General features: G+C 38.8%; 3 protein-coding genes across 3 annotated transcripts; 2 read left to right on the top strand and 1 right to left on the bottom strand.

Annotated features, from left to right (window-relative positions):
* The first annotated feature begins 98 nt into the window (after positions 1–98).
* On the top strand, positions 99–5,323 carry LOC133146495 (meprin A subunit alpha-like). Its single transcript, XM_061270301.1, has 14 exons — positions 99–1,029; positions 1,105–1,129; positions 1,192–1,245; positions 1,324–1,361; positions 1,431–1,506; positions 1,586–1,703; positions 1,820–1,995; positions 2,575–2,796; positions 2,899–3,045; positions 3,127–3,342; positions 3,405–3,851; positions 4,012–4,185; positions 4,613–4,787; positions 4,918–5,323. The coding sequence occupies exons 1-14, from the start codon at positions 967–969 to the stop codon at positions 5,117–5,119; spliced, it is 2,133 nt and encodes a 710-aa protein (XP_061126285.1). The 5' UTR covers positions 99–966; the 3' UTR covers positions 5,120–5,323.
* Positions 5,324–9,083: 3,760 nt separating this feature from the next.
* Positions 9,084–17,456, top strand: adgrf3b (adhesion G protein-coupled receptor F3b). The gene is made up of 16 exons (XM_061270969.1): positions 9,084–10,761; positions 10,842–10,854; positions 11,007–11,105; positions 11,188–11,328; positions 11,463–11,524; positions 11,619–11,677; positions 12,060–12,184; positions 12,623–12,847; positions 13,066–13,290; positions 13,652–13,795; positions 13,880–14,067; positions 14,153–14,338; positions 14,603–15,904; positions 16,336–16,377; positions 16,478–16,507; positions 16,584–17,456. The coding sequence occupies exons 1-16, from the start codon at positions 10,714–10,716 to the stop codon at positions 16,641–16,643; spliced, it is 2,949 nt and encodes a 982-aa protein (XP_061126953.1). The 5' UTR covers positions 9,084–10,713; the 3' UTR covers positions 16,644–17,456.
* Positions 17,457–17,607: 151 nt separating this feature from the next.
* LOC133146490 (adhesion G protein-coupled receptor F4-like) lies at positions 17,608–26,222 on the bottom strand. The gene is made up of 14 exons (XM_061270292.1): positions 26,089–26,222; positions 25,917–26,005; positions 25,751–25,812; positions 25,353–25,477; positions 25,005–25,220; positions 24,598–24,798; positions 22,100–22,234; positions 21,816–22,000; positions 21,073–21,249; positions 19,607–20,992; positions 19,014–19,055; positions 18,273–18,338; positions 18,122–18,182; positions 17,608–17,777 (listed from the first exon to the last, which is right to left on the bottom strand). The coding sequence occupies exons 1-14, from the start codon at positions 26,156–26,158 to the stop codon at positions 17,734–17,736; spliced, it is 2,859 nt and encodes a 952-aa protein (XP_061126276.1). The 5' UTR covers positions 26,159–26,222; the 3' UTR covers positions 17,608–17,733.
* Positions 26,223–26,333: the final 111 nt, after the last annotated feature.

The raw sequence follows: 26,333 nt of genomic DNA, 5'->3' as shown, positions 1-26,333 counted from the left end.
ATGAATATAAACTTGTGATGCTTACCAAATGTAAACAATCGTGGATATGGGTGGTTCTCAGAAAGTATGGTTCAAGAGTTTGGTATGAGAGGCCAAAAATACAATACAATAAAACACCTTACCATACCATACCATACCATACCATACCATACCATACCATACCATACCATACCATACCATACCATACCATACCATACCATACCATACCATACCATACCATACCATACCATACCATACCATACCATACCATACCATACCATACCATACCATACCATACCATATATTTAGCGCATTTCACAATGGCTGCAGCTGTACATCTAACAATCGGAGAACCATAAAGACAGTGAAAAAAGTAAATTAAAACAAATTAATATACAGTAGTAGAAAAATAACAAAAAAGCCAGTTGAAAACCAATAAAAGGGGGTCTTCAAATGAGTTTTAAAACTGGACAAAGAGGGTGATAGCATTTTAGGTACCTGGGAGTTCAAGCACTCAAGAAAAATATTCAAATTGACTGATCTTGACAACCATAACATTAATTATTGTTGTAAAAATATGAACCTTCAATCGAGTACTGTATGTTTTTTTTTTTACAATTTGTTTAGCTTGTTAAAAAGAACACAGCAAAAAGACAAGAATATAAAAACTAAAAAAATAAACTGAAACTTGGCTGATGTTGTTCCAATGAAGGAAAACATTATTCTTACATGCATAGAATCTTAGATAAGGAAATTTTATAGATACACATGGAGAGGATTATTATTGTTGTTTTATTTTTTTAAGCAAGATAGTTAGTAAAATCATATCAGATGATGTGCAGTGTCAACAGAAACACTCGAGGCTGAGAAGATGCGTAAAACATTAGTTATCCATTAAGCTCCGTTATGGTGAGCAAAGTTCCTCCGCAGCGGATTTCTTTATGGACAAGATATTTTCACAAGCGTCACAGAACCAAGTAAATAACGATGGGCTTTGAAGTGCGCTGGATTAAGATTGGATCGTTGATTGTCATTTTGGCAGTTTTAAAGGTAAATGTATCTCAATTATAGTTGCACCCAGAAAATCATCAATATTGGACTTAAACTGTTTTATTTTTATGCTAGGTGCAGACTGCTCCAGCAACAACAGGTTGGTTCATGACAATGCAATGATCAAGCCCTTCAATGTACTATCCATAATTTTTTTTTCAGATGATAATGCAGATGATGGTGAACTCAGGGTTGATATCCCAGACATCAATAAAGGTAATCGCTTCCAGTTGTTTAATATAATTTCTGTGGCTGCAAGCGTTGTTGATTGACATTATTGCGCATCATTTTTAGACTTGAGGCATCTTTTTGAGGGAGACATTGCTCGTGATGTAAGTATATTGTCGCTAATATGGTTAAAATGAAAATAGAAACCATAATTCTCACTTTTTGCATTGCAGTCCAGCAGAAATGCAATCCTTGATGAAACAAGGAGATGGAAGTTCCCCATACCTTACATTTTAACAGATTCATTAGGTATGTTGAGCTACTCAAACAATACTAGAAATATTTCTTCTGATTTAAAATATTATAATTATGATTTCCAATGTTGCAGAGTTGAATGCTAAAGGGGTAATACTCCAGGCTTTTGAGGAATACCGTTTAAGATCTTGTGTGGACTTCAAACTTTATGAAGGAGAAGCAAGCTACATCTCTTTTACAAAGCTCTCTGGGTAAACTATATAACCTTTGGGTCATGCATTTAATCATCAAACTGCTAAATGTTGTGATAAACTAATACTACAGTACGAATAGGATTTTTAGAATTTCCCCCCTTTTTTAAATTCAGATGCTGGTCGTTTGTCGGAGATGATAAATATGGACAAAATGTGTCGATCGGGGCACGATGTGACACTAAGGCCATTGTAGAGCATGAGCTCCTGCACGCTCTTGGCTTTTACCATGAACAGTCACGTTCCGACAGAGACGACTATGTCAACATATGGTGGGACCAAATTGAAGAAGGTATGCACTTTAGTTTGAACAGAAATTTCAATTTATCAATGATTTTGCAGTATTATTGCTTTGAAAGTTTTTTCTCGACACCTCTTTGGTTAGCCAAATAAATACCGTATTTTCCGGACTATAAGGCGCACCTTCAATAAATGGCCCATTTTAAAACTTTGTCCATATATAAGGCGCACCGGACTACAAGGCGCACCATCAATGCAATCACAATATAATAACTTGAAATAGTGAAAACAATATATCAATAATGAATAATATCACACAACACACAAAATAAACATGTAAAGCTTACTTTACTTTTACTTTAATTAACTTTTGTGACACAATGCTTCGGGCCAGTTTAAATTTAGACGCGGGCCGCATTTGGCCTACGGGCCGGAATTTGGTCCATATATAAGGCGCACCTGAGTATAAGGCGCACTGTCGGCTTTTCAACAAATTTGGAGTTTTTAGGTGCGCCTTCTAGTCCGGAAAATACGGTACCACAGTTATGCGTCAGTTTGTGATTGTACTACATCATATATTATTGGTGAGTAAAAAAATAAAAATAAAATAGCCAATGTTATTACTTCACAGGAATGGAGCACAATTTCAACAAGTATGACGATGACTTCATCACTGATCTCAACACCCCATATGATTATGAGTCCATCATGCACTACAGACCGCTTTCCTTCAATAAGAATGAGAGTATCCCGACAATCACTACCACCATTCCGTTTTTTAATGATGTCATCGGACAACGACTGGATTTTAGTGCCGTGGATATCACGAGGCTCAACCACATGTACAGCTGTGGTATGTCTCTGCTCATAAACCTTTGACAAGATAAGAGTCATGTGATGCAGCGGACTTAGACCGGCATGGTATAGATTTATAATATCATTTGTCTTTTAATAGCAAATACACAAACACTTCTGGACCAATGTTCTTTCGAACTGAACAACATCTGTGGAATGATCCAGAATGAGAATGACAATACAGACTGGGTCCAGACGCTGAGCACTCCTGCTGACCCAGATCAGACGCTTGCAGGACGATGCAAGGGTACAAAAATGTTTTGGGCTCATCTCAATTCAAATTGACACAGTTCTCACAACTTTTTTTTTTTTTTATGTCCACTTTAAGATTCTGGCTACTTCATGAAGTTTGACACTTCTACTGGTAATGCTGCAAACAGTGCTTTACTGGAGTCTCGCATTCTTTATCCCAAGAGACATGAGCAGTGCTTGCAGTTCTTCTACAAGATGAGCGGAGTAGCAGGGGACAAATTAGTGATTTGGGTCCGGATGGACGATGGAACTGGGACTGTTCGTAGTGTCAGGAAGATCCACACCATCACAGGTATTGGATTTTATGGTATAGAAAATGATGCATGAATCGATTTAACTTTGTTTACTTTTTAGGTGACGGAAATGATGCCTGGAAAATAAGCCATGTAACACTCAAGATGTCACAAAAATTCCGCTATATCTTCCAAGGAATCAGAGGATCAAAAAACTCCTCTGGTGCCATCTCTCTGGATGATATCACTCTTAGTGAGACTGTTTGCCCCAATGCCATCTGGCAAATCCACAACTTTACTGGACTTCTTTCCAGCACCCCACCTGGCAGTCCAGTAAAAAGTCCATGCTTTTACAACAATGAAGGCTACTCGTTTGGGATAAGCATTTACCCAAATGGAAAAGACAATGTCTACCCAGAATACGTGGGTTTGTTTTTCTACCTCTGCAGTGGTGAAAACGACGTAGTGATGCAGTGGCCGGCCCAGAATCGACAAATTACATTTGTCGTCATGGACCAAGATCCTGATGTTAAAATGAGGATGTCCTCGACAAGGAGTTTTACCACTGGTAGGCTAAACTCATACTGCCATCCTTAGTTGGTTTTTCAAAAACAAAGAATTTTTTATTTAAAGAACTTGGCATACAGATATTTTAATCCATTTGCATTTAATGTGACAATGCCAAATTACTACAAATGAGTGATCAATCAATTTCTTGCCATTTGTAGATGTTGATGAGCGCTGGAGCAAACCAACAGCTACGTCTAGTGCAGTGTGGAATGCTGATTGCAACTGTTACCAGGGTGGAGAAAGAGGCTGGAGCACTTTTATTTCTCACAAGCAAATCCACAAAAGGAGCTTCATCAAAAACAATGACCTCATCATTTTTGCTGATTTTAATGGTGATAATCTCAAACGTCCACTGTTTTATTATTTGATGCTCTAAATCAGGGGTGTCAAACTCATTTTTGTCGCGGGCCGCATTGTAGTCATAGCTTCTTTCGGAGGGCCATTATGACTATCAACTCAAATAAATGTATGAGCACCTCATATTATATACAGTAAAAGCTACAAAACAAACTCGTTTTCAAATCAGACGAGTACAAACTGGTCAAATATTTAAAAAAAAGATATTATTAAAAGTGAAGACAATTTGCAATTCTAGTAATGACACGAATTTGATGCACAATTTGTCTTTGCGGGCCACATAAAATGATGTGGCGGGCTGTATCTGGCCCCCTTGCCTTGAGTTTGACATCAGTGCTCTAAATTATGTCACATGTGAAGTGTTTAGAAATTAATATCAATTTTATTCATTTGTCTCAACAGATCTGACACATTTAATCAAGACTGAAGTACCCGTCAAACCTCTCCCACTAGATGCTAAGAATCCAGCAGAAATGAGTTTGGGGGCTTCCGAATCTGCTTACCCAGACCCTTGTCGTCCCAACCCTTGTTTGAATGGTGGTGTGTGTGTGGAGAGAGATGGAACAGCTTCCTGCAGGTGTGTAAGCGATTTTACGGGGTGTTTTGAAAAGAAAAAAAAAATCCTGCATATGATAATGCAAATTATTATTATGAGCGATGGTAAATGTTTGATCCGGATTATTTCCATACCGTCTGCTTCTTTTCAGGTGTGCTTCAAGTCAGACCTCTCTCGACAGTAGTATGAGGTGTGAAAATGTGAATATAGGCAGACGCATTCTGCAAGCGTCTGACACTGAGCGTGAACTCCACGTGTCGATGATCAAAAAGGTGCCGTCCCATTCACCAGCATTAACGCCAAGTCTGTTTGTTGTCTCAACTGTTTGGATAGCAAATGTCTTCCTGATCTAGACCACCAGTCCAATTTCAGATCAATATATCGTGTTCAAAGAAGAAAAAAAAAGTCAACTATAGGAGTCCTCATCCTGACACTGTAACTATTCTGGGGATCAATTTCTTCATATGATTACTGTAATTTGATTGTAAGAATATTAGTATTTTTAGAAATTGTTTGATAATTTAACTGAATTTGATAACATAAAAAATTTGATTGATTTGTCGTATTAAGTGTTGAGTTGACTTTACTCATGTTCCAAATATTTTCTACTTATGAAAATACAACCCACAATTTTGGTCATATTAATAATATCTTTATTTTCTTTAAAAATAACACTTTTTCAGATGTGGACTTGCGATAAAAAAAAATCTGAGTTTATTAAGAAAAACTACATTATGCATTTGTTTGTAGTGACGCGCCACATATATGCCATTAAGTTTATTCAAGTGACTTTTGGGAAACTTGTACTTGATGCAACATATCCTTTTTATTTTTACTTGACTATATATATGTAAAGAAGTAACCTTTGTGTTTCTGTGTGTTTCACATCTCCCACTTTCTTGTTTGATTGTGTTTGTGGCATTGGGGGAAGCTGTTGTAAAACCCAGCAAGAGACAACCAAAACTTTGCATCATTTGATTGACAGTTTCTATGTGACATCTTGAAGGAGAAATATTGGTTTGGTAGAGGATTAGTTCCTTATAAAAATGAAATGCTGTCTGCCTGTGCCAACCCTTCTGTCATGAAACATGCAAATTTTTAATGGTGCTTTGGTACAAAGGTAGTGATGGAGAGTTCCACCCCTTGATGAATTTGTATCAAATTTGGATGCACAATCCATCCAGAGTAAGTTTCTCTTCACCTGTTGCAGCTGAAAGGTAAGAAATGTCCCTCAGATATTTTTTCCCAAACATTTTTTGTGAATGCCATTTAAATATATATACCTTAAGTTAAACCAGTCATATTTATCTCTGACAACAATGTCGAGCTCAACTCAAGTATGAATGAGGCTACACATTTTTCATTTCGTTTTCGGAAAAGTAATTTGCTTTCATTCATTTAAAACGTAGAAAAATGGCAACAAATGGAATTATGTGAAACGTAATCATCTTAGTCTTGCGAAACTACTTTATCAACAACAGTCACTTAAATTGTTTTCCAATTAACCATCACACAAAGATTAATGGTACTTGATAATTACACCATTTGACTCACTTTTTTGGTGGCTTACACTTTGTGTACTTTAGTGGCCCTGTGTTTTACTGTGAGTTTTTTGTTTGCGTGCTACGGTGGGGTTATAATTCTGACGTAAATGCACATTATTATGAAAGCATTGTAAAATTCATGAGAGAAAATATGCAAAGTTGCTGGTCGACAGAATGGCCTGCTAAATTCAAACTTTGCGGTATCACAGGTATGGAGAGGAGTAAATGTGGCATTGTTTCAAAAAGCAGTAAAACAAATCGTCACTGTTCTCTTTAAATATTATACCACACTGACATTATACTTGCAGTAGTACAAATAGTTTGTAAAGCAAATGATAGAATTAAAGTTGAGTTATTATCTTCAACAATGTAAGTGCTGAATTAAATTTAAATTGAATAATTGTTGCCTAGGACCTGATAGAAGATCTATTTATTAATCGTAAACCAGACAAACACATTTCCTCACTAAGTGACACACATCATCGGAATGGTAATTCTGGCATACGTAAAACCAATTTGCCAGAGGAGCATTTTTCATTGGCCCATTCTGTGTGTGTCATTCACTTAAATTCGGATTAATTGTCATGACAAGTGCAATGAAAGGTAAAGTGCAACATCAATGTCGGCATAACGCGTGTCGGCTGGCATAGCGCCGACGCTGTCTGTCACTCACTCGTGAATCTTTGCGAACGAACCTGAAAATAGTAGTGTACCTAATAGAGTGTCCGAATGACGCCACAGATCGAACAGCCAATCAGAAAGTGGGGTTGAGGCCTGGTGTGGCACTTTTCACTTTCCGTGAAGCTTTGACCATGATTTTTCCCTAATGAAGTGGCCTGTGATTAGCTACACCTCAACCCTTTTGAGTGAACCGATTCTAAAGATTCAGTTCACTTTAAACTGGAATGCACATCACTAGTACAAAAGAGTGAAGACGGCCATGGGTTGCCAGGTCGAAATAGGTGACTGGTTAATGACATGGGCTCTTACTCGGTAAGAACTTGGTTCGATCCCAGGTGTGTGCATATACCTGAATGTGCTTTTAGACTTGGACCTCGCTTTGTATGCGTTTTTTACATTTAGCTCCTGCAGAACGTGAAAATGAACAAAATCTTTTCACGCAAGTGTGTTTAACGAAGGTAACTTGAAAAACATATTGGAACGCGGCCCCCCGAGGACTAGAGCTTGACACCTGTGACCTTTGACCATGATATTTCCTTAATAAAATGGCCTGTTATTAGGTACACTTGAAAATGGCGGTGTACCTAATGGAGTGTCCGTGTGATTCCCTCGTTAAGTGCACCTGCGTGAAAAGTTTTAGCTCCTGCAGAACGTGAAATGACCAAAATCTTTTCACGCAGGTGTGTTTAACGAGGGCAACTTGGAAAACATATTGGAACGCGGCCCCTCGAGGACTGGAGGCTGACACCCCTGGTTTAAGTGAAAAGTGCCACACCCGCCCTCACCCCCACTTTCTGATTGGCTGTTTGATCTGTGATGTCACTCGGACTCTCCATTAGGTACACCGCCATTTTTAGGTGTACCTAATCACAGGCCACTTCATTAGGGAAAAATCATGCTCAAAGGTTAACTGAAAGTGAAAAGTGCCACACCCGCCCTCACCCCCACTTTCTGATTGGCTGGTTCATCTGTGACGTCACTCGGACTCTCCATTAGGTACACCGCCATTTTTAGGTGTACCTAATCACAGGTCACTTCATTAGGGAAAAATCATGGTCAAAGCTCAACTGAAAGTGAAAAGTGCCACACCCGCCCTCACCCCCACTTTCTGATTGGCTGTTTGATCTGTGATGTCACTCGGACTCTCCATTAGGTACACCGCCATTTTTAGGTGTACCTAATCACAGGCCACTTCATTAGGGAAAAATCATGGTCAAAGGTTAACTGAAAGTGAAAAGTGCCACACCCGCCCTCACCCCCACTTTCTGATTGGCTGGTTCATCTGTGACGTCACTCGGACTCTCCATTAGGTACACCGCCATTTTTAGGTGTACCTAATCACAGGTCACTTCATTAGGGAAAAATCATGGTCAAAGCTTAACTGAAAGTGAAAAGTGCCACACCCGCCCTCACCCCCACTTTCTGATTGGCTGTTTGATCTGTGATGTCACTCGGACTCTCCATTAGGTACACCACCATTTTTAGGTGTACCTAATCACAGGCCACTTCATTAGGGAAAAATCATGGTCAAAGCTTAACTGAAAGTGAAAAGTGCCACACCCGCCCTCACCCCCACTTTCTGATTGGCTGTTTGATCTGTGATGTCACTCGGACTCTCCATTAGGTACACCGCCATTTTTAGGTGTACCTAATCACAGGCCACTTCATTAGGGAAAAATCATGGTCAAAGCTTAACTGAAAGTGAAAAGTGCCACACCCGCCCTCACCCCCACTTTCTGATTGGCTGGTTCATCTGTGACGTCACTCGGACTCTCCATTAGGTACACCGCCATTTTTAGGTGTACCTAATCACAGGTCACTTCATTAGGGAAAAATCATGGTGAAAGCTTAACTGAAAGTGAAAAGTGCCACACCCGCCCTCACCCCCACTTTCTGATTGGCTGTTTGATCTGTGATGTCACTCGGACTCTCCATTAGGTACACCACCATTTTTAGGTGTACCTAATCACAGGCCACTTCATTAGGGAAAAATCATGGTCAAAGGTTAACTGAAAGTGAAAAGTGCCACACCCGCCCTCACCCCCACTTTCTGATTGGCTGGTTCATCTGTGACGTCACTCGGACTCTCCATTAGGTACACCGCCATTTTTAGGTGTACCTAATCACAGGTCACTTCATTAGGGAAAAATCATGGTGAAAGCTTAACTGAAAGTGAAAAGTGCCACACCCGCCCTCACCCCCACTTTCTGATTGGCTGTTTGATCTGTGATGTCACTCGGACTCTCCATTAGGTACACCGCCATTTTTAGGTGTACCTAATCACAGGCCACTTCATTAGGGAAAAATCATGGTCAAAGGTTAACTGAAAGTGAAAAGTGCCACACCCGCCCTCACCCCCACTTTCTGATTGGCTGGTTCATCTGTGACGTCACTCGGACTCTCCATTAGGTACACCGCCATTTTTAGGTGTACCTAATCACAGGTCACTTCATTAGGGAAAAATCATGGTCAAAGCTTAACTGAAAGTGAAAAGTGCCACACCCGCCCTCACCCCCACTTTCTGATTGGCTGTTTGATCTGTGATGTCACTCGGACTCTCCATTAGGTACACCGCCATTTTTAGGTGTACCTAATCACAGGCCACTTCATTAGGGAAAAATCATGGTCAAAGGTTAACTGAAAGTGAAAAGTGCCACACCCGCCCTCACCCCCACTTTCTGATTGGCTGGTTCATCTGTGACGTCACTCGGACTCTCCATTAGGTACACCGCCATTTTTAGGTGTACCTAATCACAGGTCACTTCATTAGGGAAAAATCATGGTCAAAGCTTAACTGAAAGTGAAAAGTGCCACACCCGCCCTCACCCCCACTTTCTGATTGGCTGGTTGATCTGTGATGTCACTAGGACACTCCATAAGGTACACAGGTGTCAAACTCTAGTCCTCGGGGGGCCGCGTTCCAATATGTTTTCCAAGTTACCCTTGTTAAACACACCTGCGTGAAAAGATTTTGGTCATTTCACGTTCTGCAGGAGATAAAACTTTTCACGTCTAAAAGCACATTGAGATACGTGCGCACACCTGGGATTGAACCAAGTGCTTACTGGGTAAGAGGCCTTGTCATTAACCAGTCGCCTATTTCGACCTGGCAATCCATGGCCGTCTGCACGAGGTGGCACCAGCTTCAATGCGCATTACCGACACCTACTGGTTGAAATCATATTAAATGAAAAAAGAACGAATCCCTTTATGAAGTTATTCGTTCACTCTCGTTCACTGAAAGTATTCGCTCTTTTGAACGAATCGTTCACTCACGAGCCAAACACTACAGTGACGCTTTGACCATGACACTTCCCTAATGAAGTGGCCTGTTATTAGGTACACCTCATGGACAGTTTAATAGGTACACCACACGAGGTAAAATAAATAAATAAATAAATAAATGTAGCGAACAATTTGGTGACCGATTGTTTTGAACCCTAACCCCTAACCCCCTAACACCCTAACCCTAACCCTAACCCCAAACCTAACCCCTAACCCTCACCCCTAACCCCCTAATCCTAACCCCAACCCTAACCCTAACTCTTTTGAGTGAACTGATTCTAAAGATTAGGAAGAAAATTAGTAATTCACATTTAAATACCGCCCTCTAGTGGAAAACGTGACAACTTAACCATGTGACAACAAGCCCCACTTTCCATAATAACATTTATTTCAATGTAGTGGTTATTAAATTGTGACATTTTTCCATTAGGAACACAATGTTTTCCATCATGTTCGTGATGGGATCTTTGTTCATGTACTATCAGGTAATAATGATTCTTCACATTGTGCTGTGTGATTGTGATTGAAATTATGTTTCATTTCAATCTGTTGTTGTGATTTGCAGGCTTGTGCTGCCGGTAATGTATAACTACCACCTCTTTTTTTCTATGCTCATTATTAACTGCTACACTGAGGATATACCTTTCTGGTCCAACTTTCAAGTTTGAATTAAAAAAATAAAATCATTGCCTGAATCCCCCACCCCTTCACCATCAAATCTGTCTCACAGACTCGTCAGACTCGGCTGCAGCAAAATATTGCCAGGGGCTCGATACCAAAGGAAAAGAAGTGGTAGTGGTGCATGATGGCCAAAAACAAACAGTTGTAGGTACGTCATACAAATTACTGATCAGCTTCTTTTGTCATAAAGTGAGGTAGAACTGCAAAAAGCAACCTGTTTCTTATTCTAGGTTGTCTAATATACAACGGTAAATACTTGTGCAACTGCTCTAATGGGTGCACTCGGACTAATGAGCCGTGCTGCTGCAGTGAAAGAATATGCAAAAACAAGGTGATGAAATCCACAACAGTTTGCTTACCCAACGTCCAAGGTAAGAGATTACCAGATGTCGAACTCGCTAATATGTAATTAATTTGAGATGATGTAATGAATCACAATCCCATTGATTGTTGATTGCATTTGAATGAAATGATGAGGTCAAAACTCCTATTGTCATCTCCACAGACAAACTCACTGGAACTTCAAAACTAAATGGAACCATGTGGGATTTAAACAAAATTAAACAGGTACACAATTTTAATTATATTCTTTGAATGATCTTTTTGTTGTTGTTTTGTTTAAATCAAATTCAACACCTTTTTGGTGATTTTCCTTTTAAAGCTTGAAACTGCCTTTCAAGAACTTCACGGTTTTCAACACTTGAACATTACTGGTCTGAGGTATTGTACTGAATAAAAAAAGTTATTTTTATTAAAATAGAAATGTTTGTATTGATACATATCAAACTGTTTGTTTTAATACAGAATTAGTGGACTAGTATCAAATATCAATATTGTCGCTGTCTGAAGAATGTAACAAAAAGCAATTGTCTATGTATATCTAAACATCTTATTTTTACAAATACGTTAATCTATAGAAATAACTAAAAATCTATCATGATTTCTGAAATTATATTTATTTTTTTGTAAGTCTAATGTGCAATGACTTCTGTCATCATCTTTATGTTTTGATTTATGATCATTCAAGCACAGATCTTAATATCGTTTCAAGTTTTGCTGCTATCACCAAATATGTTTTTTTGAGTTCTTCTCAATCTTAAAGCCTGTCCAACCGTTCTCTGGACTTTGAAGTGGGTCTTAACAACAAATTTGCAACGTCGAGACTCCAGGGCATTGTGTCGACATTGGAAGCCAATCTTGGAGCTAATTTCAGGATCACCTTATCAGGCAAGTAAATGTTTGATGTTTTATAATGCTAATTAGTATCTAATTTTGTTTGCAGGGGCTTGGTGGGGTCACGCTGTGATAAAGACATAATAAAACAATCACCATAAGTTGAAATCAGTTTCTGGAAAGAGTTCAGCTCTCCAAATGCAAAAAGTGTATACGTATGCATACAGATTTATTTTTTTTTTTTTTACATCTTAATTGATTTTTAAAATTTGAGAGACTACACAAAGTGAGGTGAAAAGAAATCACCTATGTATGCCTACTAATTTTATAGTCATGTATTACCAAAGAAAGCATACTAATTCTGTTTAGTAAGACTCCTCTGTTGCGAGATGGTATTTTCCACTTATAGGTCAAGTTGATCCATGACTTTTATTGTTCTTCACCCCTGGACCATACCGTACATTTAACTAATGTGTTTTCTTTCTCACATAGACAATGTCACCATCGAATCAACAGAAACATGTGTACCTTACATGTCAGAGGCAACACTGAAATGTACTTTAGAAGGGGTATCGAAGAAGTCGAGCTGGAAAATCATCAGGAGGAACGAGTATTTTGAGCTCAACAATGGCAGTGTGGTGAAACTCGACTCAAAATGTGCCACAAATAAATCTTGCACTGCCGTTACACTTCATAATGTAACAAACATCTGGGCGGGTGAGTAGATTTCTTAGTATTAGAATTTTGCCCATCTATGTTGTTTTCAGTAACTATCCATACCGTTATAATGTCAAATATTTGGGTCACTACTCATAATGTTCCTCCACTGCTAAAAACAAATAAGTAAATGAATCAAATATTCAATTTGTAAAATAATGTTTTCGTATGATTGATTACATAATGTCATTCATAACCACTATTTATGTTCACTGCAGGCACGTATGAATGTGAATTCACAAGTGGGTCACTCAGACATACGGCAAGGAAAGAATTAAAAGTGGCGACCCTGCCCGAAGATATCGCCATGACAGCTGAACCTGTTACTGTGGACTGCTCTAAAAAACAAAGTACTCAAAATGTTACAGTAACTGCCACAGTCCAAAACAACAATGAGACCTATAAAGTCATGTGGAGCTACAAAGTTGGAGATAAAATACAATGTAAGATAAATAATACATTCAGACGATTTCTTTCACAACACTCTTATGTGCCATGAGACAGTGGTTGGAAATCACTGCTTTAAATGACACTATTATTTTTTAGATTTCCATTTTTTTTTGGGCAGCCCCTTTAGTTAGAAAGCGAAATTCTATATACCGTATTGCCCCGAATATAAGACGAGTTTTTTTTCATTGAAATAAAACTTTAAAAGGGGGGGTCGTCTTACATTCGGGGTCTAGACAAAGGCTTTTTTCAAACTTGAGTCTTGAAAAAGAGGGGGTCGTCTTATAATCGGGGTCGTTTTATATTCGGGCCAATACGGCAACTCTAAACATTTCATGCCTTATTTTTTTTTTCTAGCACCCACAGCGGACTCACTGGATTACAATTTCACAGCTGTTATCAGTTGCCAGGAAACCAGTGAAGCACATTATGTGACAGTCACCTTTAAAAACATCAAGGATCAAGAAAAAAGTGCAAGACTGGACATTCCAGTAATTTATGGTATGCAACAATGGATTTTCCAGTGTTTCTTTCCACATATTTTTTTATCCACAATTGCATCCTAATTCTTCTCTATCGTCCAAGTGGGTAAGAAATTTTGCAAAGAAGATGATTTGTGGCCCAGGACCCCAGATGGAGACACAGTGTTTAATCGAAAGTGTCCAAAGGGCAGAGTTGGCTACGAGTCCCGCACTTGTAAAGGAAACAAGTGGCAGCCAGTGTTCTCCAATTGTGTCAGCAACCATTTGTTTACCATTTTGCAAGTTGCAGAGGTGCGTGTGTGAGTGTGTGTGAGCGTGACTGTACACAATCAAACATGAAAATCATCAAGATTGATCACAGTTTTCACATTTCTAGAACTACATGAAAGGACAAGGGGCAACTCCAAAGAGGGCCAAATCTATTTTTGAGGGACTTCGGGACAGTTCGATGTCGGATTCAAATTCAATAGACAAGATGACTGACCTTACTGTCTCTATCCATATTCTTGAGTTGATGGCTAAAGCATCAGAAATCAATACCCTGGATAACTGTGTCTTACAGGTAAGTACGTTTATTTTTATTTTTTATTTTTATTCAAAGTCAAAGTCTGCTTTATTGTCCATTTATAAGTGATACTCTGCAGCATATTTTACTAACTTTTTAAAATATGGACCAGAGGGTGTATTTGAACTACAAGGGGAATCAGACGAGCAGGTTTAGCCATAAAGAAAAATAACATTCAATCAAAACTTAACAGACATTCTCATATCGACCAACAGAGGGCAGTGTGGTTTCAAATGTAACACATTTTTTTTTGCATTTCAGGTCTTCGTTGATGCAGCAAGTAATATGTTGGCCCAAACCTGGGCTGGAGTCAACGAGTCCATTATTTATAACCTGTCATCAAATTATCTTTGGTCTGTGGAAGGTTTAGTGAAGAACATCCAAATCAACCAAGGTCAAAGATTGACCTCTCCAAATTTAGAGGTCACTGTGTGCCCAGGTGGTAACTGTGAAGTGACTTCGTACAATACCACAATATATATGAACAGGTCCTCTGGAATTTTGAAAATACTTGCTGTGAAAAATCTGACGGATAAATTACAGAATGACTTCCCATACACGGTGCCATCACCAGTTTTGATATCTGCAACACTGGAGGATAATGATGAATCATCTGTAAGAATTAGGTTGAAATTTAACAAGGATTTGCAGAACTCTGGAAAAACTTTCTGTGTTTTTTGGAACACCACAGGGAGATGGTCAGAAGAAGGATGCAGAGCAATGGTTAGTGGTAACGACATCTTCTGTGAGTGCGACCACTTGACTCCATTCTCTGCCATGTTTGGCTACGATAGTGATTCGACACAACCTCTTGAACACCTTACAATAGTTGGCCTGAGTGTGTCCATTTGCTCCTTGCTTATCTTTCTTATCATTCAGTGTCTGGTATGGTCAGCAGTGGTCAAAACAAACCTTTCACATTTTTACCACACAGCCATGGTAAATATTGCCGTTTTCCTCTTGCTTGGCCACTGCAGTTTCTTGATTTCCTCACTAACAACTGATCTCTCAACGCATCCTCCATGGTGCGAAATTGCGACGGTCTGCAAACATCTCTTTTTCTTAGCCACATTTTGCTGGATGCTATGTATGAGCGTGATGCTAGTCTACCATCTGATTTTTGTATTCAACCCACTGAGCAAAAATATTTTTATATCTCTCTCCAGCATAGTAGGCTACGTCTTCCCAATGCTCATAGTGGGATCCACCTACATGTATTGCAAATATAGCGGCAAGCGGTACCACGACGAAAAATGTTGGCTAGTTTCTGGAAAGGTCTTGCAGAGCTCTTTGTCTTCTTTTCTCTTCCCAATTGGAGCCATCACTCTGATAAATCTCTGTTGTGTGGTGGTTGTCATTGTCACTCTGGTGAAGTCTCCAGTCCTCGATAGCAGAAATGCAGACTACAGGCAAACAGCCAAACGTATCCTCAAGGTGATAGTTTTTTTGACGCCAGTCTTTGGACTGACATGGATCGTAGGATTCTTTCTCTTCACAGCAGACCTGGAAGGACCATTTTTTGTCATTGTGAACTACACTTTCAGCATCCTCAATTCCTTTCAGGTAATTTCAACACACACACAAACCCAAGCAAAATGCTAAATCCGGTGATGTACCAATTACAAATTTGGGCATCCTATGGTGACCCTAATACTATTACTATAAAGTCACATGATATGTAGAAACCATCAGACAATGCTCAAAAACAATTACCATATTTTCCGGACTATAAGGCACACCTAAAAACCTAAAATTTTCTCAAAAGCCGACAGTGCGCCTTATAGTCCGGTGCGCCTTATAGTCCGGAAAATATGGTAATAGTATTCCACTGAGGGATCTTTTTGTCCAATTTTGTTTGGATTGGCCTGAAAATGAGAAAGTTGACTTTTCCAATTTATTCATTGAAATGAATATTCAGACTAATACAAAAAATGTCTTTGTACTTAGCAATGTAGTAGTTGTTTTACGTTTGTCTCTATTCAAATGTCTTGCAGGGACTTTCTATATTGTTGTCAGGCTGTTTTGCGGAGCAGAAGGTTGGTGTATTTCGTTAAAATAGGTAGTAAATCACTAGAATTAGAATTAGTACACAAAGGTGAACTAATCAATTCGTGTGTGTGTGTGTGTCTATCGCAGGTTCGAGGGGAACTGTTGAAGCTTATAATGGTACACTTTGATTGATTGTGAATTAAGCCATGCAAAGAAATATAAAGTAGTTTCTCTCTTGTGCTTATTCCCTCAGGTGAATTCAAAAGGCAAATTAACGATAAAACATCAACGGCATGCAGGGAAGAAAATTTAATCCCCAGATCAGCCACCTTTATTGAGCTCTTTCCTACATGTTTAATTTTCTTTGTCTTTTCTTTTCTTTTTTTAAATAGTAGAATATTGTGATTGTTTTGTGTTGGGTGTTGCAAAAATTATAACAATGCCCTCGTCTCAATTTCCTTACAAATTGACTCTGTGTGAAATTTAGGCTTTTTTACGAAGTGAAAGCTACATCTTGTTTTTTTACAATAATTTCTTCTATCTTGTAATTTTAGACTGTGAATTGAGTGGCAATGGCAAGAATACCATGTTTACGCTAATTTGAACATAGAACATAATAAGGCAAATGTTAGAAAAATGTATATATATGTTATCATGCGTTCTCTAATCAATGCCTTACTGCAATATTACTGCAATATATGCTTGCTGTTTGGCCTTGCTGTTTTTATGATGTACCACAGAAGGACAGTTCCTTTCTAACAAAGACCACTTTGTTAGACAACATGCCTCATTGCTGTCCTGCACCCCAGATGAACCTCCAAGTGACCATTAAAGTCAGGGTTTTTCCTAACTATCTTTATCGTAGGATTAGGTTGGAATGTATATAACCAGTAATAAATAACTTAGCTTGTTGCATCCTACACAATGTCGTAAAACTTCCCTTGCTATGTTTTAACTAGAGGTCAAAGGTTTTTTCTTTTGTATCCAGTCCACTCAAACTCCTCTTCCCAGATGTTCTTATCAGTATGTAAACACCTAGTGTCTCACACTGTGGGTAGGGCGAATCCAAATAAAAAGAGCGGGAGTGCCTACAGATTTTTAGTGTGTGTAGAGATTGTCTCAAGCTATCTGTACTGCACTCCTCGCGAGAAAAGACTTAATATTCTGTCTCACTTGTGGTTTGTTTGCTGTTGCTCTTCTATTCACTTATTCAGTCAGCGAAATAAACCTGACAGCAAATTTGATATCCGCTTCGAGAAGACATTTGGACAGTCGTGTTGAGATTTTAATTCTTTTTATTCTTTAGCATTAGAATGAGATTATTTTTCAGTAATCAAACAGTATTTGGAGACCGTTTGTGTCTTGGTCAACCTGAGCAGAGATACATGCAGTGGTCATCAAGATCAGTTAGCTTGAGATGATGCACTGGTACTGGTTTCGTTACCACCTGAAATAAAACAAGACAAAAGAAATTAGATATATATTATTGATGTAAATTAATCCAGTTATTAAGACGATTAATTCAACCCCCTTTTAATGCCATCATTTTCTTTAATTGCGCAATTAAGGCTCATTTTGGCCTAATACAATTTGTACTCGTTTCACTGTTTGTACTGTTGCCCCAGAAAAACACCTAAACCAAGAATAAACATTAAGCAAGCCATAACAACTAGTATGGGCTTGTGAAAACACTTGCGTGCATAAATAAAGAATAAGCTTAAAACTACAACTTTGCTGTGCTGTTTGGAAAGAGAAAGTATGTTTAATTGGACCCATAAAAGGCTGTTGTACCTCCTCTACCAATGTTCTTGAAAACCTGGAATATACTTGATGAGGCTCCAGAAGAGGTGACCTAAAAGAATTGACAGAACCACATATGAATACATTATTGGAGAAACGATATGTAAGCTGCTATGACAATTTCCATTAACGGTGTTATTACCCTTGTCCCACTTCCAGAAGAAGATTGAGAGAGTCTTGAAAACGGTTTTGCAATTTCGTCCCGCACCTGAAAATGTTAGCAAACAAAATTTAGTGAAACCTAATTGCCAGCTAAACCCATTGTCTAAAGTTGTACAATAGTTTTTTCTTCGTGACAAGAAATGAAACTTCAAATTTGGGTCATGAACCAGTTGTAGTAATGTTTGAGCTGTTAGTTTAAATGGTTTCAAGACGTGGCAAGTCAGTGTACATTCAGCCTAATGTTGAACCGAGTTGTTTTGTTCCTGTCACTGCATTTTAAATGTTAAATTAGAGTACTCGTTCATCAGAATCATTGCGTCCTCACGAAAATTATTATTATTCCTCTTTTAAACGATTGTAGTTTCAATATATTGTTAATCTAGGATAAAATTTTACATTTTGTCAGTAGCTGATCCTTCATTAATTCTGCTTACAAATTGGTTGCAGAATACGTGCAAATTCAGGTACGAAGTTATTGATGGATCATTCATTAAACATGTACGCACATTTTGCGCACAATATGCGCATTAATAAACGAGGACCAATGTGTGTTGGGTTAACTTTCACTTTTCTCAGATGAAGCACAAACAAAAAAAGTAATTGGGAATAATTGTAAGGATTGTCAGGAAGTCGATTTCAGTTGTATCTACACAACATGGTTCATGTGCTGTAGAGCAGTTTTTTACTTTTTTTTTATTTGAGATGTATTAGAGGCACATACCGTTCTGTCAAGGAGCGTTCCAAATACCAATACAAAGAAACCCTATGAAAGCAGAGGAGAGAAGATTGGGAAGAAAATCAGAGATTCACAGGTTAGACGAGTCCAGTGCCACATAAAAAAATTGACTCACTTGTGTCTGTTGTAGGTGCGCGTTGTTATATATACCGTATTTTCCGGACTACAAGGTGCACCGGACTATAAGGCGCACCTTCAATGAATGGCCCATTTTAAAACTGTCCTTACATAAGGCGCACCATGAATGCATCATGTCAGATTTTGAATCCAAATCAAATCATTCTCCATTTTATCTTTTTTATTTCAACTTCAGATGCAACAAATTACTTTATAATCACAAAATAATGATCCAGTCTTTTTGATTCATGATTAATAGTCTTCAGCGGGCCACTCATGATTGATTTCATGACACAATGCTTCGGGCCAGGTTAAATTTAGGAATTTGGTCCATATATAAGGCGCACCGGACTATAAGGCGCACAAATTTTAGGTTTTTAAGTGCGCCTTATAGTCCGGAAAATACGGTACATGTAAATATACTGACACTATGCTAAATAGCATATAGAAAAAAATCCCACCTGCAGAGAATTGAAGAAGGCGAAGGCAACGTGGATTCCAAAATTTCTTGGGTTAACTAGGGTTCCCACTCCAAGGCTCCAAGTTATTCCAAAGAACGGTGTGAGGATGGCCAAGGTCCGAGCAATTGAGCCCAGAGCATTCTTCGCATTGTCTTTGACAGAGATTTGCATCCGTCTACTCTGGATTAATTTAATAATCACCACAATTAGAATTAGAATGTTTATGAACACAATGATGAGTGCCGGGATCACAAATGCCAGCAGTGCTTTTGACTGATTCCAATTGAGCCAGCAGACAGCAGTTTCTTGAACATAAGTATTGTTTGGGGCAGTTACAGCTATAGTAATGCTTGCAATAAGCAGTGGCGTTCCATAGCCGAGAGAGAATCCAATGATCAACTGGGCTCTTTTAGACAGTACTCCACCAAAAAGATTGAACATGTTATAGAGCAGCAACATAGCAAAATTCAACATCCAGAAAAAGAGGGCTAAGTAGAAGAAATGGATAAAAAAGGTAGCAGCGGTGCATGCGGGCCGATTACTTCCTTCATCCTCAGTGATACTTGAACCGATAATGAACCAAACGTTTGCAATCAGTAGAGACAGTGCAATGTTCATAATGGAAATGTTGCGCAACAGTCTGATGTCGTCTTCTCGAACTCTACGCCTAGTAAACATGTAGCCCTCAATGAGGAGGCATATAACTAGGGACGCCATGGAAATCCCAACCCCAATGAAGGTTATAAAACTCAAAATTCGACTATTTGGAAAAAAAGGTGACATTAGCATCGAAAAGGACGTCAGGTGGTCACATCGACACGTGACTGTTTGATCCACTCTTTCAACGAGCTCGCAGCCTTCATCATCCCATCCTCCGAGACCATCGAAGAGGGAAAAGTTCCAGAAGACACACTGAGGGTTTCCCAGATTATCGTTTATAATGTCAAACGTGAACGTGATATTGTTGACGTTGGTGTCAGACTGAACAAGTACAACTCTCCCATTGATGACCCTGCCTGTAGCGTTGTTCTCATCTCTTGGAGGTAGTACGTTATTCAAGGATTCAAAAGTTATCACGGTGAGGTTTGTTGCTCCATTGGACCCTTCTATGTCTATCTCCACTGTTGAATTAAAATCCCCGTTGAAATTGTTGATGAATGTAGTTTTGTTTAAGAGAATCAAAGGTGTTGTGATGTTAAAAGAGGCATTAGTAAGTCTCCTTGTGATATCCTCAAGAGAAAATAACAACAACGAGCTGAAACTTTCATTTCTGGGAGGAGTGACGTTTCTTGGTACTACAGGCTCTGTGACAGCTTCAAGGTTAAGACTGTTCCATGCATCTATTGCCTGATCTGTGGTAAGGACACCTGTAGTTAAAAGGACATCCTATAGTAAAAAAAAAAAAAAGGAACAGTCAATACTTATTTTAACATTGTTTGCCTGCGATGAAACAAGAACAGACATACCTCCATAGACACTTGACTTATCTCAACATCCATTTCTGTTACAAAGTTGCCTACATTGTTGAGAATTGTAACAATGGCCTCAATGTTGTTAGGATTTTCGGTCACTGGATCACTCAGTTCAATGGTGGTATCGCTGAGGTCATCCAGGAACTCTGGCAAAGTATTTTCTTCTAAAAACTGAAATATCGGTAGAGAAACAGGCATTATAATTAATATCTGGCTCAAGGTCCTCTATACTAAACAATGAAATAATCCAACTCAGGCAAGCCTATTTAATATTTGCATATGTTTAGTCTTTACTAAAGGCATAGTAGATGTTTATTTAGGAACACCACTCTGAATTTTGATGAATGTAATACCACCCAAGTGATTCTGCCAAAAGTCTCTTTGTTACATTTGACCCGATTCCCTCCTTTAACGCTCATTAAAAATATTATTAGAACTTTATCCCATCACAGGTTCCTTCTTTGATGCCATCTCTCTTGTTTTAAAAGATTTTGACATTTTTCGTATTCTTCTGCTATCACTGGTTACGCGATTGAATGCAACCTGATGTTTGCAGTTGGCAGTTCGGAAACTGGAGCCTATCCCAGTTGACATCGGGCAAAAGGCAAATTACACCCTGAACTGGTCGCCAGCCAGTCACAGGGCACGAACAACGCCACTGAGCGGCAATCGATCCCTCGCTGCCCGCACACAAATCAGGCGAGAAATTAAGATTAAAAAAAAAAAAATCAGCTCACCTGAGATTCAATGAGTAGTTGCGCGATTCTCTGAAGAATGCATTCGTTTTCTCGATCTTCCCATTGTCCACTTTCTCTGCAAATGGCAGTTATCTCTCCCACCTCATTTAGTTCACAAGAAGCTCTACCCACTTGATTTAAAAATCCATCTCCAAATTCGGGATCATTAACACAAGTGAATGTACCTGGAAAGATAGTGAATTTTAACCTTGGTGATGGACAATCAAAGCATATAAAGTATAGTATAGTATTAAATATGTTGTTATTTCTGGGTCCATACTTACCATTTCTGACCAACAACAATGATACGTTCCGTTCGAATCGAGTAAAGTTAATCTCTTGACAAGTGACGATTAATTCTTGGTTATCGCAGTCTTCCTGTGTGATTGTAACCTGACTTTGGATTTCACTGCCTGTATCTAAAAATGCACAAACAAAACCCCACACTGTGAAAGTGATACTGTGATTATTTAAATCAATTGACGTGCGAATATCAATTTATAATTTTGTGGACTCAGATGAGACGTGGACGTCACACGAACTGCCATTTTGTTTACACTGCAACTGTTAGTCTTGCTCATTATTTGTCAATGTGAAAACGGCAGCAAGAAATCCAGCTTCTTAATAATGTAGCAAGGATGAGCTTTTAATGCATGACCAACCTGGGATCTGGCGTTGGCCAGTGTGTGTGTGTGTGTGAGTGAGTGTGTGTGTGTGTCTATATACCGTTTTTTTCCGTGTATAGTGCGCCCCCATGTACAGTACGCACCCCTAAAAATGGCATGCTGATGCTGGAAAAAAGCTTGTACCCATGTATAATACGCACCCAATTTTTATGAATTTTTTAAAAAAAAAAAATATTATTATTATTTTTTTTTTAAGTCCCAATGATCGTCACACACGCAGGGAGGCAATGGGTCCCATTTTTATAGTCTTTGCTATGGTCTTAACTAGGCTGGATGTAATTTTTTTTGTTGGCGTTGATTTCTCCGACTGCCCGTAAACGCACCACCGCGCTCCGTGCGCATGGAGCGTGTTTGAAGTGAACAGCAGAGAAGAAAGGAACAAGGCAAAGTGTTGTGAAATAAAATATTACCTGTAATACGGATTTAGGTAGAGAACTGAACTCTCGCTCTTTATATAGCTGACGTGTCTTGCTCATCCGTTCTGCGCATCTGTAATGGCGGCCTCCGTATGATATCCGGTTTGCGTGTGTGCGAGAGCGAGAGAGAGCGAGAGAGAGAGTGCGCGAGAGAACGCTCAACCGTAGCGCGCCGCCGACCGCCCAACTGCACCGGGCTGGTCGATTATTGTGACAGAGCCGTCGCTGAAATTTAGAAGATATTTTTAAAGTCCTGATGTACTTTCTAAAATTTAAGTGGACCTCAGTGTGCACTGCGCAGGGAGCTTAATTTGGTGCGGTCGCGCAACCGCAGCGCGCCGGGCGCTCACTGTCGCATTGCTTAAAGAGCGCCTTTGTGTTTTAGGATGAACAGCAGAGACCAAAGGAACAAGGCAAAGTGTTGTGAAATAAAATATTACCTGTAATACGCATTTTGTTATTTGCTGATTGAAACTGCTAATTAAACTGTGAATTGAAACTAATAGGAAGAAAACAACTCTCGCTCTTTATATAGCTGACGTGTCTTGCGCATCCGTTCTGTGCATTTTATTTCACAACACTTTGCCTTTCTTCTCTGCTGTTCACTTCAAACACGCTCCATGCGACCGCAATGCTCTCGTATCAGACGCTTGCTCGATCACCTGCTCGTTTGCTGTCCCGTGCGCGCACGAAGCGCGGTGGTGCGTTTACGGGCAGTCGGATAAATCAACGCCAACAAAAAAAATGACATCCAGCCTAGTTAAGACCATACCAAAGACTATAAAAATGGGACCCATTGCCTCCCTGCGTGTGTGACGATCATTGGGACTTAAAAAAAAAAAAAAATAAAAAAAAAAAAAAAAAATTTTTTTTTTTTTTTTGTACCCATGTATAATGCGCACCCCAGATTTTAGGACAATAAATTAGTTAAATTTTGCGCACTATACACGGAAAAAAACGGTATGCAGCTTCCCGACTGCAGTTAGTCCAGAACTCCACTGCTCGGCTTTTATTAGGAGCCAGAAAGCATTAAAACATCACTCCAATTCTGGCCTGGTTGCACTGGCTCCCTGTGAGCTTTAGAATCCATTTGAATTTTTTTTGGTTTTGTTTTTAAAGCTCTGAATGGACGAATCTCAAAACTTAAGGGGAAAAGGGCGTTCTCTGTGGTCGGTCCAAGACTCTGAAACGCTCTGCCCCTCCATGTCGGAACTGGCCCGACTGTGGAGTGCTTTAAGTCTGGCCTACTTTCATTCCCTGATTTTAAAAGTGAGTTGTGTGGTCCTTGTGTTTTATTGTTTTATTTTATTGATATATATGTTTTTTATATTTATTTACAATTCTTAATTTATTTTAATTATTTAGTCCTTTTGTGTACATGTGTTTCTCATGTTGTGCAGCACTTTGAAGTCTGTTTTAAATGTGCTTTATAAAATAAAGTGGATTGGATCGGAGACACATACACAGACACACAGACCCACGCAGACACACACGGCTATATATTCAAGTGTTCAAATTTTTGTTGAGTGATTGGCTGATCAAGTTTTCTTCTTTTTTTTTTACCTTTTCAACACACAGAGCTTCAACTTAAATCAAAATGTCACTTTGTTATGGATAATTTGCATAACTCCACAAATGTTAAATATTGTTTTGATACTTGCTTTTCTGTGTAACTTTTACCTGAATCTGGGATTTGTGGAAACTGCACCTGGTAGGGGTTCTGGACGGAGCACCGCACTGCCACTTGCTGCCCAACCTCACACAAGATTGTATTTTGGCGGGGAATTACCTGGATTGTGGGTGTTTCCAATAAACTGAATATTTGATTAGAGTCTTGCACAAAAATTGATTGCCCATCAAAAAGCTGACATTGATAGCGTCCTGAAATGACAATGTTTCGTGAATCAAAGATTGGATCCAACTCGAATAAATTATTCCAGCAAGTGGCAAATATTTCAAATAACAAAAATAGTTTCAATATTGTGTTTTCTCAATTGCTGCCAGCAGATTGCAAATGTACTAGTTTGGGGAATAAATTTGGTTAATTTTGAAAGCACATATACTCAGAGATTTCACGTGTTTCTTACCTTCGTCAGTGCTAAAGTAATTTGTGATCGTAAGCGTTTCCAATCCATCGACTCGTTCAAATCTGTGTCGCTCATCTTCAATTATTACATCACCATCAAGTGTCCACACGGACGAAGTGATGGTAAACTCGAGATTTGGCGGTGGTGGGCCACATGTCAGAGTCACAGTGTCATTGAAAAATATCTCAGGTGGCTCAACTTTTAAGTCAATGGGGCCTTTGATGGAAAACAATACAAAGAATGGACAATTAATAAACTGCATTGAACATTTTCCAGACAATTAATAGTGAGGTGACATTAAAAGGTCTCACAATGTGTTTCTATGAGAAGATTATGAAAGCTACTTACTGACAATCCTTACAGGAAAAGTATCCTTTAGATCACTGAATATTCCTCCTATAAGTGCATCAACATCTGAGTCTTGAATTGTCATATTTGCCGTAATTTCAAAGTCAACAATGGTGCTACCATCCCTTTGTAAAAACATTAAAAAAAAAAGATTAGACATGGTGGTATCAGTCAAACTATTAATGACTGCATGTTTGTCTTAGCCCTGCACATTGAGACAAAAGCAACAAATCCACCAACATTGTTGTCACCAGTTTGATTAAGCTGCAGCATTGCATACAAGAGCAAAACTGATATCAATCTCAGTTTGGTTATATCGATTCGATTGATATTATCGCTATATAAATCGATCCACTCACCACTAGTGAAAAGCCTGAGGATTAAAGAATTAGATGTACCTGAAGGCTAAAATATCAGATGTTTGTCGACCTGGGATGTGTATCCTAGATTGTCTTTCAATCTGTTTGAGACAGTGAACACACTCAAACATGTGGATTCAACAGTTATTTCAATATTAAGAATTACAAGCGCACATTGAAGCGATCATGACCAATGGTAACTTACAGAATTTGAAATAATCTGGAAAACATTATTATTTTCTTGGTTGAATGCATCGTCAAAGTCGATTAGCAGAGTGAACATCAACTCTCTCTCTGAAATACAGATGCAGCTTGTCAGTACAAATTGCTCCAATTATATTAGTGAGATAAAAACTAATTGTGTGTAACTCATTTACCGTCTATCACGGGACGATCCGAAGAGTTACATGGAGAACAAAGTTGAAGAAGAGGAGAGTTATAAAACATTCCATTATTATATTATATCTTTATATGTCAGGAGACCAATCTTATATTCATTGTTGAATTTGTATTCATAGTCAATATTCAGGATGAATGACAACAACCTCTCAAAAATACAGTGTGTCAGTATAAATTGGTCCAGTTATTTGAGATAAAATTGCAGATGGACCAAAGAGGTAAC

Source organism: Syngnathus typhle, linkage group LG22 (assembly GCF_033458585.1).
Source record: "Syngnathus typhle isolate RoL2023-S1 ecotype Sweden linkage group LG22, RoL_Styp_1.0, whole genome shotgun sequence".
In the NCBI taxonomy this organism is placed as follows: domain Eukaryota; kingdom Metazoa; phylum Chordata; class Actinopteri; order Syngnathiformes; family Syngnathidae; genus Syngnathus; species Syngnathus typhle.
The sequence above is the reverse complement of the archived record's forward strand: the minus strand, read 5'-3'. Positions and strand labels throughout refer to the sequence as shown.